Source organism: Chenopodium quinoa, unplaced genomic scaffold (assembly GCF_001683475.1).
Source record: "Chenopodium quinoa cultivar QQ74 unplaced genomic scaffold, ASM168347v1, whole genome shotgun sequence".
Lineage (NCBI taxonomy): Eukaryota > Viridiplantae > Streptophyta > Magnoliopsida > Caryophyllales > Amaranthaceae > Chenopodium > Chenopodium quinoa.
In genome coordinates this window covers 8,361,465-8,380,238 of record NW_018743292.1, presented here as the reverse complement: position 1 = coordinate 8,380,238, position 18,774 = coordinate 8,361,465, and the positions used below count along the sequence as shown (strand labels likewise).

The following is an 18,774-nucleotide window of genomic DNA, read 5'->3' as shown; positions in this document are numbered from 1 at the left end:
AAACTCTCCCAACAAGAATTGCTACATAATTATATGATTTTTTTTTTTGCTAAAATATGAACGTATGTATCAATGTATCATATAATGTAATGCTTGATGTAACTCAAGTGGATGGCAGTTGATGAATGTTCAATACACAATCTTTGGAAAATTTTGCAAGCATTCATTGTTATGACTGTAATATGTGTAAGTTTCCAATTTGTTATTTTGAATGTTTATAAATTTAACATCATGATTTGTAATCGGGCACATTAATAAATGACATAGCAACTACTGCATACAAGTTATCAATATTGGTAATCAATCATAACATTTAATTTCATGAGATTTAATCCACATACACTCGTTGTATACAAGTTTTCGCCAAGACCAAAACGCCGCGACAACCGTACAAAAACCAAAACAAGAAAGAGAGGGAAACCAGCAGCAACCAACAAGGAGGGGAGAGATACGAGTAGGCGCAATCCTGAAATGAGGCACATTTCTCTCTCCTCCTCAATCAAAGTGGCGCTACTCTTTTCTCTCTCCTTCACACTCACTTCATCTTCTTCATCCTCTTCCTTCTCCTTAAACCCTAAACCATCTTTCCCATTTTCTCTCTCCTCTCGCAACCCCTCTTCTCAACCTCCCAAAGCCACAGTTGCAGACCTACTCTCTCTCCTCGGCCCCGAAGATCAAGCTTCCAAGGTTCATCCAATTGTTGCGAGACAACTCAGGTCTTGCTTCAGATTTCTTGTTCCGTTCAATTCTACGTCAATTGATGATGATGTTGATGTTAAGCGGAGGTCAATGGTTAGTGTTGTTGGTCAAAGGAGAGAGAATGAAGAGGATGAGTTGATTTTGTGGCCGCCTTCCTCGGTTTTGGAACTTGCTCGCCTTTCTGTTGATTCTGGTGGTGATCCTGCTGTTGTTCACCGTGCCCTAGATCCTACGATCATACCTGTGAGTTTTTTTTTTCGGAAATTTTGATTTTCATTTGTATAATGCATAGTTTGGATTATGGCAAATGAAAACAAGAATCAGAAATTAAGGTTGATTTCATAAGATGATTTAGTAAATGCCAAATACACAATTGTTAAGGGATTTTGTGAAATGTTTGTTTAAATTGGTTTTGATAATGTAGAATAGAGCAAAAGGTGTGCACAATTGATGTTGAGATGATGATCAATTAAGAACAATAATAATGCTCATTTGGTTTCCAAAAATTAACTGCAAAATTTTGCTCCTTTGGAAAATAAATAAAATTTTGAGTAATAGAATTTTGAATAATTTGAATAATAGAATTTTGAATAATGTGAAAAAAATAGAATTTTGAATAATTTGGTTTCTAAAAATTAATTGATGTGACGAAGTTTTACACTAGCTGTCACTGGCCTACCGAAACCCTCCTCCTTTATCCAGGCTTGGACTTGCAGTGGGTTATGGTGTACTGGGTGTATAATAGAAATTGTGTTCAAGGGGAGGACGGTATGTAAAAGTCACTGGAGAGTCAGAATGAATAATTCATTTCTTGTGCTAAGATATGATTGATTCATTTCTATTGGAAACCAAACAGATTTCCCTCCAAATCTACGTGAAAATTTTCTATGTAAAGTAGGTCTTGTATAAGATTATGTGCACTTAAGACTAGGCTGGCTTTTTATGTGATTATGAGTTGTGGCTTTGATTTAATTGTTTTGCTCTTCACTCGAGCAATTAATCAATTACTTGTACAAATCTGATTTGTAAGAATGAAATAGGAACCCTTAACTATGAATTGTTCGATGGAAGCTTCCAAAATCTAGAAGAAGGTTTTTTTTTGTTTGCTTACATTTTGCATTTCACTCCCTGAATCCATATTGCTAGGTCAGTAAAAAAAACCATTTCATAAGTATATACTTGGTTGACACTCTGAACATCCATGTAATAGGTTCCTGATGTTGAAGGATCGAAGGAATGTAAGTGTCATCTCACCAGAACTCCCTATGGCTGGCATTTCATAAATGATGTATGTACAAACTAAACTAAAAATCTTTAGGTTCTTTAATGCTACAGAGCATTATGATTTTCTTTGTTCTTCACAGATTATGTGAGATGTTATTCAACCTGCAGGAGTTGAATGCTTATCTTGTTTTCTTATTTGACATGATTGCTTCACGGGGTCCAAGTGTGGGACTTGATGTTTCTTTAAATCGCTATGACTTCTTCCATGGTCACCTCTTTCTTGCCAAAGACACCGGAAGACTTGGAATATTGTAAGTTAAATTCCTATTGTAACTATACTGCTCTAGAAATGAGCATAATAGAGAAGACAACATATCCTATCTATGGCAATTTGCACAGTGCAATCGTGAATTTAAAGCTGTAATTGAAGTTGCAGTATGATATTGTTTAAACTCCATGGTGCTAGATCATAGTATTTTGTGGGGCAAAAAAATTTTCCTCAACTTTGTGGCTATAAAATTGTTTGTGGTTGTTTTTTGTACAATTCTCTTTATACCCTTGAAAAGTGAAATGTGTAAGAGCCTAAGACGTTGACAGTTGGACTGGATTTTGGTTTATGAAAATATAAGAGTATGTCAAATGCCAGAATTTGGTGGAACGAGAATGTGAGGTGTTTGGTGACTTGTAGGATCAAGAAGTTGGAAAGTTATTGAGGTTTTGGAATTGGTACTCCGTAAGATGTTGTTGATGGTATTATGAAAGTTTCTTAGTGGGTGAAAGATTTGCCTGGATAGCTATTCTGCTGTTGATAAAATGTATATATTCAGAAACAAATAAAGAAATTGTTTAATGTATAGTAAGTATCATACCAGTGGTTAGAGGGAAATATATGCAGTCTGCATTGCGAAACACACTCTTTTATGTAGACTCCTTGGATAGACAAGGAAACCTGGATTTAATAGAAAACGAGTACAATGGGTGCTTGTTTTAATTAGTTTGTTGCTGTTCCCCTGATCCTTTATTTAGATACTAAATTCTTTCTCACTTGCTGCATTTATGCCAAAAAAAATGGCAGGTTCCATGCTAAGGAATACCCAGCCTATGACAAAAAAGTCTTTCCATATAACATGGGGTACTGCCAAAGAGGTCAGTTACTATGATCAGAACTCCTTTCGATTCTGGATTAAACAGATTTGTGGTTTCCAAAATATAAAAATAACAGTTTTTTTTTTTTTCCCCTTTTTGTTTTCTTTTTGATACTTGAGATTCCATTTTCTTGAATTAAAAAAAAAAAAAAAAGATGAAGCTCTGCACACTTGAGAAACTCGAGCTTGATATTCTCAGCAAGCAGACTGTATACAGCCTATAGACTCTATACACTAGAGAAGCTGGAGTTCAATACTCTCAGTAAGCAAGTCACTCTCCAAAAGATAAAAAATTCTACAAACCATGGGCACTAGAAGTTGGGAATTGGGTCCATTCACTCCATTGAGAAGTCAAAGCAAAATTAGTGAATTGCTTTCTGTTAGCTTGTCCAAATGTGATCTAAGTCATGAACTATCCATTGCTGATTGGTTGAAAACATATCCTAAGAGCCAAGAATGCCTAGTATCTTTACCTAAATTTCCGTTATTTGATTTTATTGTAATTGTGAATTGAACTTGGGTAGCCCTTATTGACCAGGATTGTAACCTATTTGAATTGAACTTGGGTTGACGATTCATGTTAGCCGGCCCCAAATCATTATGGGACTAAGGCTTTGTTGTTGTTGTTGTTGTTGTTGTTGTTGTTGTTGTGTGATTAAAAAGTGAGAAGAACAAAGCTGTAATCTGATTTTCTAGTTTTTGTAGTATTGAAATGACTTCTCTGACACTATTGGCTAAAGTCTTAGCTATAGTTATACTGATTTTAGTTGGTTAGTATCATTCTATTATTTGCAGGTTCTGATCTAGCTTATGACAGTACAATGAATTTACGGAACATTCTTTGGTTAGCTCCTATGCCGAGCGATTCGAGTAAAGCTTGGGCTGCGCCTGGTACATTCACAATTCTACTTATTTCCTTGTAACTGATGTATCTTATTACATTTAGATCTACTCATGAACTTCATCATGATCTGAATATCATTGGATTGTGTGTTTTTTTTTATTGTTGAGGAAGGTGTGGTTCTCTGGTAATTGAGATAGCATCATTATGCTCACTTTGAATGTTGCTGCTTCTTAGCTTTGTTTGCTACACCAACAATAGAATGGAGGTCAACTACCACCAATTATATTCTTCTAGATTGCTGACAGGGTTTTGATTTTCTTTCCATCAGGTGTCTTGGTTGTTTTGGATGCTCGTCCTGATGGTATTATATACAGAGATCTCATACCTGATTATGTACAATTTGTACGGACATTGTATGAAGGTTTGGCTCTTTTATCTGTAATCTTAAATTTGTTTTCTCGAAAGTAAATTTCTTTTGAATAAGTAGCTTTATCGTAACAGAAAAATTTGGAGAACTTGCTGTGGACGTAAACTACCTTAATGTGGGAGGTACCTCCCCAAATTATCAGATCTTCCTGTGTTGACTGTCGTCAAGGTCATTTCTCATTTGAGAATAAGATTAAGCATTTAGATGTAAGTTCTATTTTCTGAACCCTCCAAGTTCAATATTAAGGATGTGTAAGATACTCTGTATATAAATTGCTCTGTATTGATTTGTATGAGCACTGTATATCTATTCTTTTCACTGAATCGCTTGCTTGTACGAGTAATAAAATTTTCTACAATTAACAGCAATAATTTTGGCTTTTCGCTATCTTACCCGTTAGATTTTCATGTGTATGAATGATAGTTTATCAAAAGTACAAGATGATCAAGAGACATAATTGTGTCTAAGGTTGACAATTAAGTCTTAGATATGTTAAATGTTAGGATCACGCATTGTTACATTTAAATCAGTCTTTCTAGAGTGTTGGCCAAAAGATTGATAATTAAGTGATTGGGAGTAAAAGCCAGGCTGGTTGAATTCTATAAATAATATAAGCTTGTTAGCCCTAAATTATGAATATCAGATCAATACTTGTTAATGTGTGACCCTATAGGTTCATTAAATATTAGTAATAGACCCAAATAGAATACATTCTTATCACTGCCAAAAAAAGACTACATTCTTATAAGTGATCAACAAATTTATATATTACCTCCGGTTCTTATTACTCGCAACAAAGGAATATTTTATGTCTCACAAATAATACCCCTTTGTTGCGAGTAATAAGAACCGAAGGTAGTATTAAATTCCACTTGTGGGAAACTATATTGATTGAACATAAGGTTAGATAATAGATATGTCTAACGCTTATATGAAGCAAGGCTTGGTGTAGTTGGTAAGGAATTCATCTAGTAACTTTGAGGTCTCAAGATTAACCCTTTTTTATTAGATACTTGAGATATCATTCGAGTATGAACATAGAATTGTTATTCTTTGTTTAATTTAACCTTTTAATGACCAACAGGATGACTATTATATGACTTTATAAAGTACTCCGAATCAATCTCCCAAAGGTGGAAAAAAGGTTTAAGAATAGAATTCATAACAACAAAACTATCACATTTAGCCAATGTCCATTACGGAGTATGTACTTGTGCCATCCAAACAATCAGCAGTCAAATAAGTACCATTGCGAAATTACCCCATTGGTATCTTGTACCCTTGTAACTTTGTAAGCTGTAACGATATTGTATTGTCTCTTTTTTAAAAGTGGTTATTAGTCGATAAGAAAGAATTTTTCCTTTCTCTTTCACCCACATGCTTACTTATTTTTCTTTTATTAAAGAATCAAACTTTAAATTACTAATCTACGAGCAAATTCATGTTAGATAAACGAGCATTGTTTATCAAGGGGTTTGGATGTACTTTCATTTAAAAAGTTAAGGGCAATACTGACATTTTCCATGGACAACAAATTGACGACGTTAGAAGGCATTAACAGAACATTTTCTCTAACAACATAAAACACTGGAATCATGATGTTTTGGTAACATAACTAACAAAAAAAGGAGATTAGTTGCTAGAATTGATGGTATTCAAATCGCTTTATCTACTAAATATTCGTCTTTTCTTATTCAATTGGAAAAGGATCTTCTATCTGAGCTTAATAATATTTATAAAATAGAAAGAATTATTTGGGCGCAAAAATCTGGTATGGATTGGAGGAAGAATGCTGATTGTAATACTAAATATTTTCACTTGATAGCTAACATCAAGAAATCTAGGGGAAAATTTTTATTGGATCATTGATGTAGACACTCTTAAGAATATGGCCAGGGATTATTATATACCTGTCTTTAATTCTGTTGCCACTGATGTTTCTCTTTTTAATAATAATTCTTTCCCGAAAGTCTTGGATCATCCAATTATGGATGACCTAGGTCTGCCTCCTTCTTTGGAGGAAGTAAAAGTTGCCCTTTTTCAAATGGACCCCATCAAATCTCCGGGCCCAGATGGGCTCCAGCCTATTTTTTATCAGAAGAATTGGGATGCAATTGGTTGTTCAATTAAAAACTTCATTTCTAAATGTTTTATTAAGGGTTGTATCCCAAATTCCATTAATGATTCCTATATTTCCCTAATTCCAAAATGTGATCATCCTTCTAATATGAAAGATTTTAGACCTATTGGCCTTTGCAATTCCATTTATAAAATTCTTACAAAATGTATTTCAAATCGTCTCAAACCTATTATGAATTACCTCATTAGTCCTTTTCAATCTAGCTTTATCCCTAATAGATCTATAGAAGAAAATGTCATCATTATTAAAGAAGTTTGTCGTCACTTCAATAAAGCTTCAAAACATGCAAATGTTTTAGCTTTGAAGATTGATCTTTCAAAAGCTTTTGATAGTCTAGAGTGGAGCTTTATTAAGGATACTCTCCTTAGTATTAATCTTCCCTCTAATCTTGTTAATCTGATTCTAAGTTGTATTTATTCACCTTCGATTTCTCTTCTATGGAATGGAGAAATTACTGAATATTTTAAACCTTCTAGGGATATTCGTCAAGGTGATCCTTTATCACCTTATATTTTTGTTTTGTGTCTTGACCGCCTTTCTTCTATGATTCAACAAAAAGTTAACCAAGGGGATTGGAAGCCTATGAAAATTGCAAAGGATATTAATATTTCTCATCTTTTTTACGCTGATGATGTTTTCCTTTTTGGAAAGGCTTCTACTTCTAATATTCAAGTTATGATGAATACTCTTGATCTTTTTAAGAACATTTCAGGTCTATCTATTAATATTCAGAAATCCTCAGCTATCTTCTCCAAGAAAATGAACCATAATGTAAGAAGGTTAGTTTGTGAAATTTGTAATATCACCGATACTACTTCGTTTGGTAAGTACCTTGGTATTATTATCTCTCACAAATGTTTGAGTCTTAGAGATTATTTTCCTTTATTGGATAAGACTTGCTCTAAAATCAGAAATTGGCAAGCTAAACTTTTAAACATGGCCGGAAGATGCACTCTTATAAAATCTGTTTTAAACTCATATCCGATTTGTGCTATGCAAACTAATATTCTTCCTTGTAGTGTTCTCAAAGATCTTCAGAAAAATTGTAAACGTTTCCTTTGGAATCGTGTCAATCGTTCTAGATATATCCCTAGAACTAATTGGAACGTGATTTGTGATCCTATGGCCAAAGGTGGTCTAGGCATTAGGGATCTAAAGAGATGGAATTTATCCTTTATGGCTAAACTAGGTTGGAAAATTTTAACTCAACCTCATAAGCTATGGGTTCAAATTCTTACTAAAAAATATCTAAAATATTCGAATTTTTTAGACTATAATGTAAAAGCTTCGGACTCCATTATTTGGAAGGATATTCTATGTGGAAGACCTTATCTTAAAAAAGGAATTATCATTAATATTGGAAATGGGGAGGACACTTCTCTTTGGTACCACCATTGGATAGTAGAGTGTCCTATATATCTTATTCCAAATATTAAGATCCCTGACTCAAAAGGTCATTGCCGTGTTTCTATTATCATGAGAAATAAAAAATGGTATCTAGATGATGTTTCGAATATCATTCCTCCTTCCCTTTGCTCTTTAATTCTAGCCTATCCTATTCCTTCTCTTGTTAATGTCTCTGATAGACTTAAATGGATTCTAGACAAATCGGGGGGTTTTACCATTAAATCCGTTTATAACTCCAATAACCTAACCAACAATCTTAATTCCAATTTCCTGTCTAACTTTTCTTGGAAGAATTTGTGGTTTTAAGTATAAAATGCTTGTTTGGAACCTAGTTAGGGATATTCTCCCAGTTGGAACTACTCTCTAAAAGAAAATCCCCTTCTTTGACCCAGTTTGCATGAGATGTGATGCTCCCCATGAAAATACTATTCATTTATTTAGAGATTGTCCTAATACTTCTGCCTTTTGGTCCTTGGTCTTCCAAAATATAACCCTTGCTGATTTCGATTACCATTCGTTTTTTAACTCTAATCTTTGATTGGCTTTCTTTCAATCTCAACAATAGTTACACTTGGAAAATTGTTTTTGTTGTTAGTATTTGGCATCTATGGAAAACTAGAAATATGGCTATCTTTGAGAAAAAAAATGGTTTTTATAAACTCGACCTTTAATAAATTCTGGGTGGATTACCATTACACTCTCAATCTAAAACAAGAACAGGTAGCCAGGCTTCCTTCTTCAGATTGTGTCTCCAGATTGTGGGCTCCTCCTCATAATGGATATTACAAGCTAAACACTGATGGATCCTGGATGGGCATTAATAATGCTGGTGGGGGAGGTGTTCTTAGATGTGACAAAGGCCTGTGGCAATTGGGTTATGCTTCCAGCTACAATGTTATCTCTCCTGCTGCTACTGAATTATTGGCAATCAAAGATGGTTTACTGGCTACTTGGGCAAGGGACATTAAGTTGTTAGAACTGGAGACTGATGTGGCTGACTTAAAGAGAATGTTAGAAGATCCAGATTCCTTCAAGGACCATGATCTAGGGAATATTATAAGAGATGTGGCTTCTATTCTGAGTAGAACCTGGAAGGTCTCTATTTTTCATGTAAACAGGGCTGTTAACCGTGTTGCAGATAAGCTGGCAACCATGGGCAGGACTAAAGTAAACCCAGGACAACCAGTCCTGTACCTATACCCACCAGCTGAGCTCTTCGAAGCATATGCCTCTGATATCCCTGAGATGGTGGGCATTTAGTAATGACTATGCTCCAGCTTCTGGTCTCCATTATCATGTTGAAAAACCTGTTTTGGGCTTGCAATCTTTTGTGTACTGGTGTTTAGCTTTCTTTTTACCTTTTGTGGTTATTCTAGTTTACTACTTTGGTTTCATATGGTGGATAACCTTAAAACTCTATATCATGTATTTTGCTAATATGGAGACAACCTTATTTATGTAATATATGCAGCTCCCTTTTGCGTTAAAAAAAACCCGAACATTTTCTCTCTCATTCTTTAATATTCTCTCTTCTAGCAGAACATTTTCTCTCTCCTAAATCAGAGCACTCAACCATTGAAGGTGTGGGCAATCACCATTCAATTGAGAGTTGGGCAAGAGGACGTAACCCTTTCCTCTAAGGGTTAACCATACCATTCTTTTTACCCTTTTCAATTAAGGTTTTCGCTTAGTTTGGCGGTGAAGCCACCGGAATTGTGGTGGCAAAAGTGGCCTGGTGTTCACGAAAAAGGTGGTGGTTAAAGTGGCCTTGTGTTCATGAAGAAGGTGATGGTGAAAGCGGTCTGGTGTTCACGAAGAAAGTGGCAATTACAATAGAGGAGCAGTAAAGCAAGAAGGTGGAGGATGAAGAAGATGAAGTAGGAAGAAGAAAAGGAAAAAAAAATATATACTTCCTCCGTTCTTTTAATATTGCACCATAAGGGTTGGGTACAGGTAGTGGGAAAAAGAAAGAGAAAGAAAGGTAAAAGTACAAAATTGTCCATGTGATTGTTAACATCATTTGAAGAATCAACCCTTAAAAGGTAAGGGTACATACGGCATTTGTAGTGTGAACACAAGCATTTGTTTTCCTAAATTGGATATGGTGCAATATATGTGAAACTTCCTTAAAAGGCAAGTGGTGCAATATTCAAAAAACGAAAGAAGTATACCAATCTGAAGCCTTACTGAATTCATAGTTTCAATTTGAAGGTGGAGCAATCTGAAGGCAATCTGCCAATCTCGGTGCTTCTCCATTTTTTTTTTAACTTGGCGTTAATAGTGGTCCCTAAGTGCCCACCTAACAACAGAGCGAAAACATATAATTTTGAAGCCATTTCACGAAAAACAAAGCAAAATATTTACTGAATTGCCATGATAAACGTAAAACGTGTATCAAAGTGTGCAACCTGGGCTCCCTCTTAATCTACCTCTTTTTATCTAAGTTGCACAAAAAAGTCATTTTTACCTTAAAAAAACCAAAAAGGGGTTTGTATCTCAAAAAAAGGGTCCGTTGAGCGCCGCACATCTATGTCATAATAGATCCGAACACTTGCCCTGGATCAACTTCCAGATCATAATTGCTCTAGTAAATAACTAAAAAAATAGAGAGATGGAAGATAGAAAGAAGTGAAAGAAAAAAATTCTAAATATCTCTCCGAGGTTCCCCAATTATTTGAATGTTGGCAGGTCTCTTTATATGTCTTGTCCGGAAAGAGGATGACTCAATGATTATTCGTTCGCCGGAACCAGAAGTAAAAATTTTGGTAGATAGGGATCCTGTAAAAACTTCGTTTGAGGAATGGGCCAGACCCGGTCATTTTTCAAGAACAATAGCAGTTTTTGACCATCAGTTTATGCTGCCCTGTTTTGATAGGCTCAGACGTCTTCTTCGGTCATAGTAGGGCTATGCCCTGAATGAAGGATAGGTTCACTCCGGTTCAGCGCAACATGTACACAGGCGCAAAGCCCAAACCTATAAAAGTGGCCTCTCATTCCTTAGGGAGTGAGAGGGTAAGGGAGAGAGGGTGGGTGGCCCCTTACGCGCTTTTTTAGTAGGAGTTCAATGTAGTCGGATGGAACGGAAGCGTATATAGGAAACGAATCGGGCATCTATGGAAAGAATAAACCTTCTGCGTTATCTAGTAAGCTGCCATTTTCATAGAAAAAAAAGAAAAAAAATGGAATAGGGAATCACTCGGAGTCTGAATAAGATCAGCAGGAAACGCGATATGATAGCTCATTCCCGAGGAGAAGAGCTAGGAGAACTTGGTTCACTTCGGCTAGCTACCACTTATTCTAAGGTTTCGATTCAAAATAAGTGGTTAGGTTACGCTACTGGTGGACTGTTGCACAGAAAGGCCGACAGAAGCAACGTTTTTAGCGCGCTTTCCAAAGCGCTTAGCTTCTGCTAGCGGCGGGGCGGCAAGGCCATTAAGAGGCCTCTCCATAGCATCAGGTAACCATACATGAAGGGGAAATTGGGCCGATTTAGCAACTGCACCGGCAAATAACAAGAAAGCACATAAAATACAAAATAAGGAATTCACCTCGTTATTATTAATTAAATTTTTAAATATTTCAAACAAATCTCGAAACTCGAAACTGCCTGTTATCCAATAAAAACCTAAAATTCCGCAAAATCGAGCAATGGATCTTAAAAGAATTCCGCTTTGAATGGCGCGACTCTTTTCATTTCTGCGCCGGTGAGTTATCTCCTCTTTTCTTTCAATCGGCACACTCAACGCAGATAGCTCTGGTGACCCCGGCTTCTGCCTCTATCAGGCTTTTCAAGACTTACCACGCTTCCCCAAGAAGCCATTTTTAAGGATTCGACGGGCCCGTAAAAAAAAATGAGGATCCTTCCCAAACAAAACCAGGGGAGGCAGCAGCCCCCACCTTCACCGCCACAGCCCATAGTAGTTATTCTTACCCTCCCAGGGTTAGAACCGATAGACATTAGGCCTTGCTCGATGTTCTCCACCATACATGTCTACATGATTATCAACTTGAACATCATAAGATAATTTTAGAACATATAAGAAGTGCTTCCAATCTTCTACACTCCATACTCCATATCTAGAGGAATCAAAATCTGACCCGACCAACCCAATTTGAAAAGTATCCGATTTAAATTTCTACTCATATGAATACAATAATTCGACCCGAAGATTAGAATTGACACCAGCTCTATCCATGTGTAAAAAAAAAAAAAAAAAAACAAAAACAAAAAACTTTTAACAGTATATCTATATCCAACCAACCTTTATATTGTGGGCCCCAATCTTTCCACCAACCTTGAACCTCCCTTATCCAAAACCTAAATATCTCCCCTATCATGCGCACTACTCCACCTTTCCCCCGGCGCATTTTATCACACTTTCCTCCAACATCCTAAACCACCGTCGCTTTCTTTCTCTTTCTCTCTCCTCCAAACAAACAAACATCACTTTTCAGATTTTCTCTCTCCTCCATTGAAATGCTGGGCCAGCAATACCAGTATCACTACCACCATCTCCTCGACAGAGGCGATCTTCTCAAAGCTAATGCTCGCTTCTTGCAGCTTCAGCTCCGCCAACGCTTCCGTGTCGCCGTCGATCGTCACCTTTACCGTCGTCGTCATTCTCTCTCCTCTGCCGTTGATGGCCGTGTTTCCTCCGCTGTTAAGCGTTGCTTTCATCGCTTTCGTGATTTCCGTCGTAATTCTCTCTCCTCTACCTCCACCTCTGCGTCTCCCTCTTCTGCGTTCTCTCGCATTAAACGAGGTAAGTTTGTGATTTAGTATGAAGATTAGTTCGATTGTTTTGTTATGTGGTGAATTTATGTTAGTTTTGATTTGATTAGTTTTGTATATTGCATCAATTTGTAATTGTTGTTTGAACTTACTATCTGCTTGAATTTGATCATGATTGGATTTTTTAAGGTTTGGTGTGATTATGCGTTGAATTGATGTTTGTTTTGATTTAATCAGTTTTGTATTGAAATTTTTATGATGATCAACGAAGTAAATGATACTAGTATTTTGCAATAATGTATAAATTAGGCTGCCTCAAATCATGTAGTTTAATAATTGTTGTATGAACTTACTGCGGAGTTTGTGGAAAAATTTGATCGTAATTAGATATGTTAGGGCAGATTGAGGGTGTATTTGAAGTGGATGAAGGAAACGGATTCGAATGAAATCGAGTGAAAGAGAGTAAGGGTAACGATAACCATTTGATGGATTGTTTGGTATCACGATGAATCAGAATGGCATCAATTGAGAGGGGGAGGAGGGAAACTGAGGAACGTAACATTCTGTGTTACCAAACTTTTACCAATTTGTTGGGGGAGGGTAGTTGAGTAGAAACTTTTACCATACAACTACTTATAACTGAAATACTTCAGTGATTCTGTTTTCAACTCCATATATATTCATACCAAACATGTTTCAAGTGTTACAGTGTTTTATTTGATGGAAATGGGATCATTTAACTGTTTCCATTACTTGTTTTTTGGTATGAGAAGTGTAGTAATACACTCCATTTCCTAAGGGTATTACCGCCCATGTGTTACTCTTCTAAACCCTATGGTAACAAAATTGCTTTCCCCCTCCATCTGCAATTTGATACAAGAGATTCCTTTTATCATGCATACCCAAAAAAAGAAAAAAAAAAAAAAAACTGGTAACAACACTTAGCGTTACTCTTTCTCCTTATTTGTTTTCTTCCCAATGTTCATACCAAACATGCATTAAGTGTTAAATCATGTTTCATGGATGTTTGGTATAAAGTTGGGAAAGGAAAGTATTGAAGAGGAGATAGGGTAATGCTAATCACTACCATTTTTTGTTGTTTAGTATAGAGAATGAAAATTATCTTCTATGTCAAATCGAGGATTGAGGCTATGAGGAGGGTAACTTAGTTACCTTAGGGTTATAAAGGGTGATAATGGTTAGCTTAAGTAAATGAAGTGTGTTACCATACCCTTCATACCAAACAATATATAATGGAAATCGTGTGTTAGTTCCATTTCCATCACTTACAAATTAATATACTAAAATGCACTTATACATAAATTAAGATATGGATTTGTATGAAATTGTTTGTTAATTCTGTGAAAAAATTGAATGTATGCAGTTAAAAGGGATATTTATGCTGAAGAAGAGTCAGCTATCACCCGCATGGTTCAGGCTGTGGCAGTACCTGTTCTTGGGAATGTTTGCCATGTATTTATGCATGGACTCAACCGTGTCCAGGTATGAGTCGTCCTGGACCAGTATTATATTCTTTGTTATTTTCCTTGTTCTTTAAAAATCATTAAATTCTTGAATTTGTCTGATTGACAGGTTTATGGTGCAGAGAAGTTACTTAAAGCTGTGCAGAATAAATCTAAGGAGAAGCCACTAATAACAGTTTGTACCGTTTCCTTTTATATTCCTTTACTGCCTGGAGTGTCCCCTTCCAACCATTGTGTGAGCGCTTGTTCATGAGTTACATTTAGAGAGTTGTACCTTAGGTGATTTGGGTGTTTTGGATGATTTGCGTTTGTGTGCATGATGGTCTTTTGTTTATGTTGGTTACTTGCTTTATGTTGAAAAGATGATCTATCAACAAATTAGAACAAGAATTGCTCTTAAATGAAGGGCACTTTCTATAATCACATTAAAAGTCACAATTTAATTGTTGTCCATCGCAGATGCGTAATATATGTGATGTTGAGTAAAAGATTGCTGTTGGCGTGACATTTTTTTCGAAATATCACCAATACTGGCCTATCATGGACTCATGCTTGTTTTTATATGGGCCTTAATAGCTTGATTAGCTGAAAAAATATGTATACCAGTCAATACATCGCGTATCATTTATGGTTTAAAATTATGCATTTTTCCTTATTTCGTAGGTACTAAGATTTGTTGAATTGTATAGTTGTATCTCTGTAGCTCTATACATAGTGTGAGGGAGTTCTGTAACGCTCTACTTATACTTTGCTGTATTAATGGAACTTGAAAGCAAAAAAGGATAATATTTTTAGGGAAGAAGGCAGCTATTTCATTGAATAAAGATTGAATCTTACAAACAAGGTGGCTTGAGGCCACGACTCTCTACTAGCACCTTTAGGGTACAATGCTCTACACTCTAAGTTTACCAATCACCAGCTACCTAGCACACTCCCACTCCCCTTTTTCTTATATGTACACAATCAGCCAAAAAAAGAAAGAGGACAAAAAGTTGCAGCTGTCATTCTTAGAGAGGCTCTGCCAGCAATCCTTAACTTGGTTGATTTGGTGGCTCCTCTGCTGGGCCTTGCAGCTGCTGCCCTTTCTTCCTTCTGCGCTCATAGGTGATCCAATCCTTGTTGTGCTCGCTATCCACGGCATTCGTTGCAAGTTCTCTATAAGAAGGGGAAGAAACATGATCTGATGTGTACTTGTGCATTGCAGGTTAGTAATCATGTTGCTTCTATGGATGATCCACTTGTGATTGCCTCGTTGCTCCCTCCAAGTGTTCTCATGGATGCTCAAAACTTAAGATGGACCCTCTGTGCAAGTGATCGATGTTTCAAAAATCCAGTCACTTCTGCATTCTTCAAGTCTTTAAAGGTTCTGCCTGTTTCTCGTGGTGATGGGATATACCAGAAGGTATAGCAGTTTCCTTAATATATAGGAAAGCATTGCTACTGTAATGTAATTTTTACATTGTATGATCAATATTGTACCATCTTATTTCAACTGTTTTACACTGTATCTGTGGCTTTACCTGCTCCAGGGCCTGGACACAGCTATATCTAAACTAAATAATGGCGGATGGGTCCACATCTTCCCTGAAGGTAGCCGTTCACGAGATGGTGGGAAAACTATTGGGTCAGCCAAGAGGGGTGTTGGGAGGTCAGATCTTTTTGTTTTATAAACTTTATAGTCTTGATATTCTGATCCGTATTGCTTTTAGAAATCTTCATAATATCAACTTGCCCCTTCCACCAAAAAGAAAAAAAAAAAAGTAATCATAGTACAGATGAAAGTGTACTAACTCATGAGAAAGTAGAAAGTCTGATAAAGAATTAATGAAAATGTCATAAAGATCTTTAGTCCTAAGTTCTAACAATGCATTTTTAATATCCTTTTCTTTATTGGGTTTTCCTTTAGGGGTATTCTTGATAAACTAATTTGGTTATAAAGTTCTAGAGGTGCATTAATTGAATCATGGTGTAAACAGTTACCAAGGTAGGTGAAGGGAGAAGTTGGATTTTAAAGAAGTGGTTTTAAGAATTTTTTTTTAAATAATCCAAGACAAGGTCATCAAAATGAATTTCTATCTTATCTAAAGTGGAGATGAGGAAAAAGTGCTATTATAATTGGATTCCCTTGCTAAGTTACTATAGCATTTAACCAGAGTTGTAAGCTTGTACTCCGGAGTAACTAATATGAATTATAGCATTTGACAGAATTCCAAAATTTCAGTTGACTTAATTTTTCTACACAAATTACCTCAGCTTGTATCTGTAAATGCATACAAATGAAAGAATGATTATAAATGGTGAAGAGGAGGACCCCTTAAAAAAATATAGCAGTAGCAGAAGAAAACTTTGCATATATAAAAGATTGAATATAGAAAGGAACTAGGCATGTTCAGATAGCTAACATCTAGTTAAAATTGCTTTTGCAAACCTCATATTGGCGTTGCATATGGACTCCTAGTTAAGCTATTTTAAACTTGTTTATTGGGGTAAGAAACCTCCAATCGTATGACTTACACTTGTAAATGATGTACTTCTGAATAGAGCATTGACATCTGATAATGAACTACTACCTCCGTTTCAATTTATTTGCAACAATTACCATGAATGGATACTACAAATTATTTGCAACAAATGTTTTCTTTCCTTTTTTATTTATCATTTTTTTTCCTCTCTCTCTCTCTTCATCATATGCAAACTTTTTTTTTTCTCTCTCCATTTACCGGTCACAAACAAATTTTCCCTAGATGTTGGTGAATGTCACATCGTTGCAAATGAATTGAAACGGAGGTAGTATATGTTTCTTGACAAGAAAGCATTGCATCTCATCTATTTTCATGCTTTGCTTTTATTTATCACATGCATTTTTCAGAGATTCTTTTTTTTTTTTTTTTTTTTTTTTTTTTGGGGGGGGGGGGGGTGGATAATGAGGATGTGTAGTTTGCACTCATATGATATGCTTCTGAATGTTGCAGGATTATAAATTGTTTGTGTCTGTGTGTATTTTTCCTTTTACAGGTTGGTGTTGGATGCTGACAAAACACCAATTGTAGTCCCGTTTGTGCATACTGGTATGCAAGAGATTATACCTATTGGAGCCAGCTTTCCAAGGATTGGCAAGACAGTAAGTCAAACTTAGCTGTTCCCAGATTTTGCATGCATCACGTAGTGTCGCTCATCCCGCAAAACTAAAGAATAATACTTATTTATTGTTTGAGGGTTAAATGTAATTGTATTGATTCTTTGTTATGCAATGTTGAGAATTAGTGCAGTCTCATTTCCTTAAATCATTGACCTGTGCAACTGTTTTCTTGTTAATTTGTTTTTCTGGCATATCAGTATAATAGCTTCTGTATGTGAATTATGTAGGTGACTGTACTAATTGGCGATCCTATGGAGTTTGATGATTTGCTTAATGCTGAAGAAACAGATCTTGCATTGAGAGGGAATTCATATGATGCTGTGTCTACAAGGATAGGTCAGCGACTGAATGAACTGAAACTCCAGGTGGACAAATTGGCCCTTGAGAAACCTCGTCAAATTAAAGAATATGCCTTAAAGGGCATTGACCGAGCTGCTGAAATCATGCAGCAGGTTGATTGGGAGTCATTTGGCCTGAATAACTATATTTTATCTCAAGACGACTCGGAAATGTCTGAACTAGAAAGGCAAAACAAAGAAGTGATTCACTCACATCAAGAGGAATCTATTTCTGAATTCGATGAAGGGACTAGATATACTAATGGCAGCATTATGTCTAGAATCCAGAGTTTCACAAATTCTACAGATTATATTGGTTTTGCTGCAAGAGGCGTATTACCAAAGCAGTTGAACTTTGTGTCCAGGGAATATCAGCTATTGAATCCCTTGAGGGCATGGAAACGATACTTGGAAGCTAGTTATGGTTCAAAAGTGAATTTATGCTAGCACTTGGTAGTGAAGTCGAAATTAACAGTATCTTTAGTTATAGCGGCTTGCCTTGAGTTGGCTTTGTGTTCTTCCCAGTCATCAGCAGTGGCAGCGTACTGTAACCCTGAAAATTGTACATATAAAGGATAGGATTATCTGACAGATGTAGATATGAACTAATTACTTCTGTTCCTGAAGGCAGCAGTTTTTGTCCTAGTTTGTAGTTTCAACCCCCTGAAACTCAGGAAAATGCCAAGTTAGAGAAGTTAGGGATGATGCTGAACATTCTGAATGTATAATTTTTGTTTCTCCTGCTGTTCAACTTTGTCTGGAGACAATTTTTTCTGTAGTCGGCAGGATATTGTGTATGATTTCTGAATACTTAAGTTTTGTATTGTTTATCGAGTTTCTTAGTTGATACTTGAGTACCAATATTGCTGCTTCCAAAACCATTTAGGTGCTTGATTAATTTTTTCTTTTATATAATCCGAGTCTTCTCAAGTCTCTTGCTTGACATTCAAGAGTACAACTAGTGGTGGCAACTGTGGCGCGGTGCTCCCATGCATGAACTTGCATGATACTCAATTTGATGCTTGTTAATACAAAGTATATTTTATAGGACAGAAGTTGAAGAAAAGAATTTATAGAACATAAGGAGATCCGAGCTTGTTATTAAAATGTTGATAATACTTCCATGTTAGGCTACTTTAATCATTAATTTAAAGTAGTCAAATTATGACTTATTAAGGTTTGGGTAAGCTAAGTC

General features: G+C 36.0%; 2 protein-coding genes across 3 annotated transcripts; both read left to right on the top strand.

The window, feature by feature from the left end:
* The first annotated feature begins 312 nt into the window (after positions 1-312).
* LOC110736855 lies at positions 313-4,731 on the top strand. Of its 2 annotated transcripts, XM_021917181.1 has the most exons (7): positions 315-942; positions 1,910-1,987; positions 2,092-2,234; positions 2,999-3,069; positions 3,864-3,959; positions 4,241-4,333; positions 4,414-4,731. In XM_021917181.1, exons 1-7 carry the CDS (start codon positions 322-324, stop codon positions 4,494-4,496), a joined length of 1,185 nt encoding a protein of 394 aa, XP_021772873.1. In that variant the 5' UTR covers positions 315-321; the 3' UTR covers positions 4,497-4,731. The 2 variants fall into 2 exon arrangements, with proteins under 2 accessions (XP_021772874.1, XP_021772873.1); XM_021917182.1 differs by lacking the exon at positions 2,999-3,069 and having other exon boundaries at positions 313-942; positions 3,844-3,959.
* Positions 4,732-12,238: 7,507 nt separating this feature from the next.
* Positions 12,239-18,426, top strand: LOC110736853. Its single transcript, XM_021917180.1, has 7 exons — positions 12,239-12,649; positions 14,003-14,121; positions 14,212-14,277; positions 15,307-15,504; positions 15,632-15,750; positions 17,118-17,223; positions 17,469-18,426. The coding sequence occupies exons 1-7, from the start codon at positions 12,364-12,366 to the stop codon at positions 18,024-18,026; spliced, it is 1,452 nt and encodes a 483-aa protein (XP_021772872.1). The 5' UTR covers positions 12,239-12,363; the 3' UTR covers positions 18,027-18,426.
* The last annotated feature ends 348 nt before the right edge of the window (positions 18,427-18,774 follow it).